Here is a 10,681-nt window from a genome sequence, read left to right as displayed (position 1 = left end):
TTATGACTGATCGTTTTATAGATTAAAGGTTATCAGCAAAACATACGGGGTGGGGCGTGATTGTAGTGCAGTCAACATCTTCCAAACCGCGTTATATACTGATACTGCGTACAGATAAAGCACCAGGCACCAGCATTCAAGAAGAATCAGTTTTTCAAGACAATTATTGCAGCCTTTACGTCTATTTTTTAACCGACTTCAAAAAAGGAGGAGGTTATCAATTCGTCGGAATCTTTTTCTTTGTTTATTTTATGTATGTTCACCGATTACTCGAAGACGCCTGAACCCATTTAAAAAATTCTTTTTTCATTTGAGAGGGTATGCTTTTCAGTTGGTCCCATAGTTATTATGTCAGGATCTAATGATGGGATCCTGGTGAAATTTTGGGGAACTTTCAAAAATTGTATAGCGCTTTATATTTTTTCCGTTAACCACTTAAAAGCATTACAACTTAATGAAGGTCTGGAGTCGATCTAATGATGGAGTCGCAACACACGCGAGGGAACTCTTTAACGGTTTACAACAGTTACCTTGTCTTTGGACGTGATTAATTTGTGTCGACAAAAACTTTCCACCTAGATCAGGGTTGTGACTGACATTAGGGGTCTGGTGATGGAGACGAGGGGCAATTAAGTGAACTCTTCATCAGTTTACAGTAGCTACCTTGTGTTTGGGCTTGATGAATTTGTATTGATGAGAACTTTACATCTAGATTTGTTGTGACTATCATTAGGGTTCTGGTGATGAAGACGGGAGACAGTTAAGGGAACTTGTCAACGGTTTACGGTAGCTACCTTATGTTTGGGATTGATTAATTTGTATTGATGAGAACTTTACATCTAGATGTGTTGTGACTGTCATTAGGAGTCTGGTGATAGAGACGAAGGAAAGCTAAGGGAGCTCCTCAACGGTTTACAGTAGCTATGTTGTAATTGGGCTTGATTAACTTATATTGATAAGAACTTTAAATCTAGATGGGTCAACAGAAACATAGAATATTTTGAATGTTCATAGTTCGTAGGGGTAAATGGGGAGTTATGTATGCGTGTGTTTTTTAAGAGCTTTAAGTACTGCTTGACTGTCACAGCATATGTTAATATTCTAGCCGTGATAGCCCAGTGGATATGACCTCTGCCTCCGATTCCGGAGGGTGTGGGTTCGAATCCGGTCCGGGGCATGCACCTCCAACTTTTCAGTTGTGTGCATTTTAAGAAATTAAATATCACGTGTCTCAATCGGTGAAGGAAAACATCGTGAGGAAACCTGCATACCAGAGAATTATCTTAATTCTCTGCGTGTGTGAAGTCTGCCAATCCGCATTGGGCCAGCGTGGTGGACTATTGGCCTAACCCCTCTCATTCTGAGAGGAGACTCGAGCTCTGCAGTGAGCCGAATATGGGTTGATGACGACGACGACAGTTCCACTGTATTCACATTTGGTTTTGATTCGGTATCATCTGTGATGAATTCCTATCTCTTGTCCATCAGGTTTCCTCGTTTTGTCACATATCCACTCTAAGTGAGGGTGTTTTGCTGTTTCTTTAATGAATAGGCTTGCATAGCCTGTGTTTGTGTCTTTCTATTGCCCGCTAGAGTCCGAGGGCCGTCAAGATTGCTTCCTCTTTAATACGGAGATGGAAGGGTGGTATTCCTAGTATCACCTCTAAAGCGGTTATGGGCGTTGGGCCCATGCTGCCTGTTATGGCTAGACATGCTTGTGTTTGGAACTTTTGAAGTTCTTGCTGGTTTGTTGTTAGGAGTATCCTAGATCACCAGATTATGGAGCTTCTAAAGCCATTTCACTATGTGTGGTTTAAGGCGCCAAGTTTTCCCTATCATGCGTTTGCATTGAGTCATTGTTGTGTTGAGGTTGGATTTTTGTTTCTATGTGTTTTCTCCAGTTCAATTTTTAGTCTATTAAATTATATTATCAATAGAGATTTCACGAGTTAATATTTGTATTACGTTCCTCTCCAAGAATTCGCGGTAGTTTGAAAGATGTTGACTAAACTATTGAGAGCTGAGATGTCACACTTATCTGTGATGGGATTTCCTTATAAATATAGTGTAAGAGCTAGCCACTGGTTTGATACTGAGATTGAGTATGTTTAAATCAAAAAAGTTGCGGGCTGAGGACTACCTCAGAGAGACACAAGACACACTACATCCATTTAAGAGATGCCGTTATCAATGATGGCAATATAGACGCTTCTAATATTGGCCAGCATGTTATATTGCCATCTTCATTTACAGGATCTCCAAGATACATGAACGAAAAAAGTCAAGATGCCATGACATACGTCAGAAAGTTTGGGAGACAAGATCTCTTTGTTACATTCACATGAATGGGCAGAAATAAAAAACGATAGACATGATTTGTTTTCAAGAGTATTTAATTTGAAACTAAAGAAAAGTTATAGACCTATTGACAAAGAAACATATCTTTGGACCAACGCAAGCTTTTGTTTACAGGGTTGAATGCCAAAAAAGAGGTTTACCTCACGTTCATATTTTATTATAGCTAGCAAATCTAGCAAACAAATTACAGCCGAATTCTATAGATGACATAATATCGGCTGAAATACCTGACAAACAACAAGATCCCATGCTTCATAATATCATCATAAAAACAATGTTCACAGTTAATTAAAATAGTAATATGGATCCATTGGAAGAACCATTGCAAAAACTGTATGATTTAAATAAATTGAATGATTATATTTTTGAAAACGAACCTAAGTTAATAGATGAGCAGCTGACTGCTTATAATTGTGTTTTAAACAGTGTTCATTTAAATGAAGGGAAGATATTTTTTTTTGGATGCCCCTGGTGGAACCGGCAAAACTTTTGTTACTAATTTAATATTAGTTAAAGTTAGGTCTTAAGAGAAAATAGCCTTGGCTGTAGCTTCGTCGGACATCGCTGCAACGCTACTAGCGGGTGGACGCACCGCTTATTCAACTTTTTAATTGCCTTTGACTATTTCTTTGCAGAAAATTGGGCCTCTGAGAAATTTTTTGCAAGATGTCAGTTTAATAATATGGGATGAATGTACTATGATTCATAGAGCTCATGTAGATGCTTTAGATAGAACTTTTAGAGATATTAGAAGCACTAACAAGCTCATGGATGGAATCACTGTCATGTTTGCTGTGGATTTTCGCTAAACATTACCGGTGATAGTTAGGGGAACCAGAACTGACATTGTGAAGTCTTGCTTAAAAACTTTCTCACTATGGAAGTTTGTTCATACCATAAAACTATCTATTATTATGAAAGCACATTTAGGTGGAGGTAATATAAATTTTCCTCCAAAGTTACTTTTAATAGGAGACGGGAAAGTTCCTCATTTCAGTATTGAAATTGATAGTGATTTGGGTGAGAAAGTTACCAACATTAAAGAACTAATCTCCAAAGTTTATCCAGATGTAGTCCATATAGAGCAAAAAGACTATAAACGGATGTGTCAAAGGGCAATATTAGCAGCTAGAATCAATATCGTTGACGACGTCAATAACAAAATACTGAGTAAACTTCCCGGAGACAGCGTGAACTACATGTCCATTGATAACGTAATGGATCAAGAGAGTGCGGTTCATTACCAACAAGAATTTTTAAATTCTCTAAATCTGAGTAAACCTTCTCTAAACCTTCATTCACTAAAATTGAAAACCTGTGATATGCTATATAGTTATTAATTTAGTTCTTTATCTTGATTTTTTATTTATTATAGGTACATATATATTTTATACATTTAGTAATAAATACACTTCACATTATAAATTCATATATAAATCACACTATATATCTTTACATCTGTAGTTTAATTGGTACTTAATTATTATTTTTAAACATATTTGCTGCTTCTAATTGAATTTAATTCACTTGAATTTGTTCTCATTTTTATTTTCTTATGTTAGCTGTGGCGTCACACGGGTCTCAGCTGAAAATCAGCGCCGTGTGTTATGCTTGTATATAGTACACGGCATATGCTGAGCTGTACACCCTTTCTTTTTTAAGGGTTACAGACAGACATGCTGTTTTTAGTTAAGGATACTGTTTGTAACTTTTAAATTTGAATAAATTTATTTTCTTTTTTTCTTTCTTTCTTTCTTTCTATGTGCTGTGCTATTGTGTTGCTAAGAAACTTGAAACCACCAAATTTATGAAACAGAACCAGACTCCAAGTAAAATTTCTTCTTTACAATAACGTGATTGGTGCTACAGTTTTGACTAGTCCAGCAGTAGGGCAAACAGTGCTGATACCTCGCATCCCTATCTATGATACCAACGGATTTGCCTTTCAGCTTTAAAATAATTCAATTTCCGATGAAGAATTCAAAGAATCAGCTGACGGGTTTTCTAGTTGGCTTAAATATTTATCCACCGTCACATATAACCTATCACCAGATAAAATTTTATTTGAGAGTAAATAGCTGAATTTGAAAATTATTTTTACAAGTTCGACGCACCAGCTGACGTACATATACATCATGCTATAACCAACTGATTTTTTTTTCGGTTGAGATATTGGGTTAGCTACAGTTTAACAAATTTTTAGCTGAGAGGAAATAAGTGAATGTATTTTTTTTTCTTCGAGCGTGGAAGGCTACAGCCGGGCATCCCTCCCCCCTACCGTATCGCAGCTGACGGTCATAAGTCATTATGATACTACTCTCTGATAAATAATCACCCAATTTATTACCTGGCTCCCGGACCGGAGTCGATCCGGCATCTCTGCAAAGACCTCAGCACAGCCCAAGTTTCCACCGAATCGAAGGCTTTCTCATAGTCTAAGTTTTTAGGTGTCTAGTGGTAAATAAATCTAATAAAAATTAATACATTAATTAATTAAAAACCCGATTGACCCGATTGATACATATAGTATGAATAAGTGTGTTATAGGTACCTACTTTATGTATTTTCCACAAAATTACACTTCATACGATAAAAACCCGTGATGTAATGAAATTAGTCTATTTATATCATTTTAGAAATGATGAACATTTATCATTGTTACTGATATAAATAAATTGGGCAAAAAAAAAAAAAAAAAAAAACTAATAAAGTAGTTTAGTAAAAATTGTGATTGTTTTAATAGAAGGATGTCAGATTTCAAAGATTCGTTGAATAATTCCAAAGATTGGGCATAATTTATTTATATCTTATCTTCGATGTACTGACCGTAGACAAGCCTGTAAACCATGTCTTAAAGATATACCACTAGAACTGCGAAGAGAAAGTTTTGAAGCTTAGACCCATCACGTTGGTCCAACGCCGATAATGTTGGACCATAATGGTCATTAGACCTTAATAATAATATATCTGGGACCGCCGCTTAAAATTCAAAATTCATTTATTTCAAGTAGGCTCAGTTTACAAGCACTTTTTAAACGTCAGTTCGTCAGTCGATTCTACCACCGGTTCAGAAGGCAGGTTCTACTGAGATGAGCCGGCAAAAAGTTATGCATTGGCAGGTCCACGTTCTCTCCATGGCATGGGGGGCCCAATTCAGGTTTGCTACTGAACCCGACACAAGATTAAAACCCAGGACCTCATAATAATGTATTAATTAAATTCGTTAGTAATTAGTTGGGGTCCCAAGGAATGGCGACGCCGCACCGGAAAGCGCAGTGTTGGTCGACTCCTCACTAGGTGGACTAAGGTCATCAAGCAGGTTGCAGGGAGCCGCTGGATGCTGGCGGCTCGAGACTGTTGTGTTTGGAGGTCCATGCAAGAGGCCTATGTCTAGCAGTGGACGTCCATAGGCTGATAATGAGTAATTAGTTATTTAATAGGTTAACCACAGGTTCAATTAGACGGTTACTTTTATTATCATTTCGGCATTTAAACCCATTTTTTTTATTTTATAGATCGCTTTATCTAGCATCTACACTTTAGTCTCAAATTTCACAGGAGTTATATTTGCTCTTCGTGTTATATCAGGCGCTTTAGAATTTAATAGAAATAAATATTTTCGAAAAAGACACATTTTTCCGGGATAAAGAGTAGCCCATGTGTTAAACATAGGCTACTTTTTATCCTGGAAAAATCCGTTCCCAAAGGAATTTGTGACAAACTAAATTTCACGCGGACGAAGTCAATATATTAAACCTGTCATTGTCCCCATTCGATTCCTGAACTATTTATAATCTACGGAACCCGCGGTGGGCGAGTACGACTTACACTTGTCCGGTTTTACAACAGCAATTAGTTTGACGACTTACGTGGAGCAGTGGTATGCGCAGTGGACTTACAAGACGGAGGTCCTGGGTTCGAACCCTGGCTGGGCTGATTGAGGTTTTCTTAATTGGTCCAGGTATGGCTGGTGGGAGGCTTCGGCCGTGGCTAGTTTCACTCTATCGAGAAAGACGTGCCGCCAAGCGATTTAGCGTTCCGGTGCGATGTCGTGTAGAAATCGAAAGGGGTGTGGATTTTCATCCTCCGCCTTACAAGTTAGTTCGTTTCTATCTTAGATTGCATCATCACTTACCATCAGGTGAGATTGTAGTCAAAGGCTAACTTGTAAAGGAATAAAAAAAAATAAAAATAAAGTTGTCTATTAGCTTCTCTGTCTACGCACTAATAGCATGTCAACCTGTCTCATTGACAACATATAAATTGTTACGTCAAAATTTGATCAACGATTAGCAATAGCCATTTATAAGCCAATCAATTACTAAAATTATGATAAAACAATACAGGACGATACGCAAAAGACCCTTAAATAATATAACTCTTAAATGACCGCCTGCAAGAAGATGTCGTGCATTCGTAAACAGAACCTGAACAGCGAGGATGGCAGCAACCACCAGAAGGCGTCAGCTCCTGTACCCTCGGCGTGCAGACTTACTGCCTCACCCGGACCTTCGGCTAATGTGGCCCTAACCCAGAACACTCCACAAGCATCGAATACTTCAAGAAATGTGTCACAAGAAATTAAATGTCGAGGAGACAAGAACACACCACCTAAAGATGTTAATATAATTTAAATTAGTTTAACCTAGCTGACGCCGCACGGTTCCACCCGCATGGTTCCCGTTTCCGTAAGAATACGGGAATAATATATAGCCTATAACCTTCCTCGATAAATGAGCACTGAAAGAATTTTCGAAGAAATCGGACTAGTAGTTTCTGAGATTAGCGCGTTCAACTAAACAAACAAACAAACTCTTCAGCTTGATAAATAGATCGTCATTATCAATTTTAAGAAATTAAATATCATATGTCTCAAACCTTGAAGAAAAATCATCGTGAGGAAATCTGCATACCAGAGAATTTTCTTAATTCTCTGCGTGTGTGAAGTCTGCCAATCCGCATTGGGCCAGCGTGGTGGACTAGGCCTAACCGCTCTCATTCTGAGAGGAGACTCGAGCTCAACAGTGAGGTATATTGGAGTTTACTCCTTAAGAATCAATTTTTCATATATAACCCCCGGTACGAAAACAATATGGGTGGTAAAATTCGATGAACGAATGACGGCGTTACGTTTATTGCGCAACGTATTACCATTCACCGTGCGCTGCCTAAATGAAATTAAGACAATTATGCACATTTGTCCGCCTCAGTTTTGATGCGCTAGCCCTAAAATATAGCTAGTATAAAATATCGTTGCCTTAAGGGGTAAAAGCTACTTGCAAGTTAAAAGTTCAGTCTTGTTTTGCTTCTTCAGTAAATACAGTAGAACCCGCTAAAAACGATCTCGCTTAAAACGATTTCTCGCATAATACGTCATTTTATGCCAGTCCCTACCACTTGATACATGTTTTCATACATTTCCTAACGCTTAACACGATTCGTCATCCCGTTTAATACGGCTAAATGTCACACACGTGTAATTTCAAATGCGACAAATAAATTACAACAGATAGATCCGGACAGCATAAAGGTTCTTAAACGAAGTTGCATATCTTAAAGAACTGAAAGACCCTGACAGCAAACGACGTTTGACAGTGCGATTCTGAACTGAAAATTATGAATAGGCACCGCGAAAGTAAAATTTAATTGAAAATTTCGTAATTGCTAATGCATCAAAATCTTTTTGTCATACCAGAATAAGTGATTACTTTATGTAGCATAATTAGGTAGTGTTTACACCAAATACACTATTTTTATAACTATGTATTAGTCGTTATATTTTTCACTATCCCCCACCCATATCCTGTATGGGTGGGGGATATACCGTAATAATGTATAATGTATGTAGTAGTGGATAATACGCTTTCCCGTCTAAGACGCGTTTTTAGTTGGGTCCCTGCGAAATCGTATTAAACGGGTTCTAATGTATGTCATTTCAGACGTGTCATGCAATAAAACGACACCTGTCCGCCGCGTGGAGAGGCGCCAACAATCTGTGGAAGACCAACGACCCATACAACTGGCAACTGCTGAAGAGTGTTGCCATGTTCACTCTGGGCTTCAAACTGTTCAGTGATTTGCACAAACACATGAATATGAACAAAACTGTTTGTTATTAAAATATAAACTACCGACTAGTTGGAGGGGAATGGGAATATTGGTCATATTTAAAAAAAAAAAAGATATGGCAAATATTCTTTTAAAATAAAAAAAAAAAAAAACTGGGTTATTTTGATTTTTGTATTTAACCTCAATTAAAATGTCATTGTTTAACCTTCTTTGATGACTTCTATTTGGGGTGGAGTGGGTTTTTTACTCGAGCGATTGGTGGGTTTTTTTATACTTTTACGCATAAGTATTTATATCAGTGGCGAAGGATGCAATTTTGACGAAGGTATGCCGTCCCACAGAAAAGGAAATTCATATCGCACGATACAAACTTCGGTTTCGGTTTCGGAAACATATTCATTATATGAATGCATGCATGAGAAATTATACATATGATATGGTGAAAATACCCTACATAAATAACCTACATAATTAACGAATTATTTTTCTACATACAAAAGAATAAATAAAATGTATCAGCTGGAGGAGGCCTATACCCAGTGAGGGTACCCTTAACATAAATATTTTTTTTTTTTTTTTTTTTATTCTTTATACGTAACAATTATAACCTTCTAACACTTATTTCAGAACAAACAATTGTAAAAAATGAACACGCAATTTTGTTAAATATTAATAAACTAATACACTAACACAAATAGTATAGGATAAATAAACTTAAAATAACTATGTAATTTATTGTTAAGAAGTAATAAAGGCTTTGATTGATTGATTGATTGATTGATGGTGAAAATGAATAATATGTATGAATGGGTTTTAAAAAGTAACCCGACGGGAATCGGCCTGTATGGACTCTTCGCTACTGATATAATGTTGACTCGGCTAAGACAAGCCACGACCGACACCCAGACGGGGATCGAACCCAGGACCTCTGTCATGTAAGCCGCCACGGAGGCCGTAAAATATTCATTTAAAAACACATGTTCCTTGAACAGATTTTATTAACTTATGTTAAAGAATACAACCCCAGAGTTATGGGGAATACTCTCCAACTCCTTGTATATTTTTAATTTAATCCCCCCCCCCCCCCCCCCAAATGATGTTAGACCCAGAAATAGAACTCAAGACCTTATGGTCCGAAACCATTCAATCTAAGCACTGGATTAACGAGAGAGTTAAGGTTTCAAAATTGTAATACTTTACTTTTGAAAAATGTTTAATTTTAAATCAACTTCTAAAGCGCCTGATACAACACGACGAGTAATATAACTATTGGACAACTTGTATACAATTGTTTACATTAGACGTAGCTAGTAGATACTAGACTAAATATAAAACTTATTCCTACAGAATTGCAAAACACGTATATATTTTTTTTTTGGGATTAAATGCCGAAATGATAATAATAGTAATCGCTTAATTGTACCTGTGATTAACCTGTTAATTAACTAACTACCTACTTATAACATTAATCAATTAACTTATACTACTCTTAATCATGATCATCAACCCATATTCGGCTCACTGCTGAGCTTGAGTCTCCTCTCAGAATGAGAATGGTTAGGCCAAAGTCCACCACGCTGGCCCAATACGAATTGGCAGACTTCACACGCGCAGAGAATTATGAAAATTCTCTGGTATACAGGTTTCCTCACGATATTTTTCCTTCTCCGTTCGAGACATATTTAATTTCTTAAAATGCACACAACTGAAAAGTTGGAGGTGCATGTCCCGGACGATGATTCGAGCCCACACCCTCCGGAATCGGAGGTACAGGTTATATCCACTGGACTATCACGACATAAGTACTGATTAGGTATAAGTAAATTTGGCCGCTGTGGCCTAGCTTTGCATTGAAATCCCCCATCACAATATCAGCGAGTCACGAAGCTGAAGAGAAGAGGCAATGGGCAGGCCACATAGTTCGAAGAGCCGATGGACGTTGGGGTCCCAAGGTGTTGGACTGGCGACCCCGCACCGGAAAGCAAAGTGTTGGTAAATGATGACGCAATCTAAGATGGAACGGGCTAATTAGGAGGAGGATGAAAATCCACACCCCTTTCGGTTTCTACATGACATCGTACCGGAACGCTAAATCGCTTAGCATTACGTCACCGTCGTAGCCTCCCACCAGACCTGGACCAATTAATAAAACCTCAATCGGCCCAGCCGGGTAGAACCCAGGACCTCCGATTTATAAATCCACCGCGCATACCACTGCGCCACGGGGCCGTCCAAATAAGTAAATTATTAACAA

General features: G+C 37.8%; 1 protein-coding gene across 1 annotated transcript; it reads left to right on the top strand.

Moving 5' to 3' along the window:
- Positions 1-6,641: 6,641 nt before the first annotated feature.
- On the top strand, positions 6,642-8,477 carry LOC128199282 (uncharacterized). The gene is made up of 2 exons (XM_052888173.1): positions 6,642-6,977; positions 8,298-8,477. Exons 1-2 carry the CDS (start codon positions 6,744-6,746, stop codon positions 8,475-8,477), a joined length of 414 nt encoding a protein of 137 aa, XP_052744133.1. The 5' UTR covers positions 6,642-6,743.
- The last annotated feature ends 2,204 nt before the right edge of the window (positions 8,478-10,681 follow it).

Source organism: Bicyclus anynana, chromosome 21 (genome assembly GCF_947172395.1).
Source record: "Bicyclus anynana chromosome 21, ilBicAnyn1.1, whole genome shotgun sequence".
Taxonomy (NCBI): domain Eukaryota; kingdom Metazoa; phylum Arthropoda; class Insecta; order Lepidoptera; family Nymphalidae; genus Bicyclus; species Bicyclus anynana.
This window is presented reverse-complemented; position numbering and strand designations above follow the sequence as displayed.

What these genes read in the sequence shown, in the direction of transcription:
- LOC128199282 (XM_052888173.1), top strand. Translation starts at nt 6,744, where the DNA reads ATGACCGCCTGCAAGAAGATGTCGTGCATTCGTAAACAGAACCTGAAC. An exon ending in AGAACACACCACCTAAAGAT is followed by an intron (nt 6,978 to 8,297) that starts GTTAATATAATT and finishes ATGTCATTTCAG; the next exon opens with ACGTGTCATGCAATAAAACG.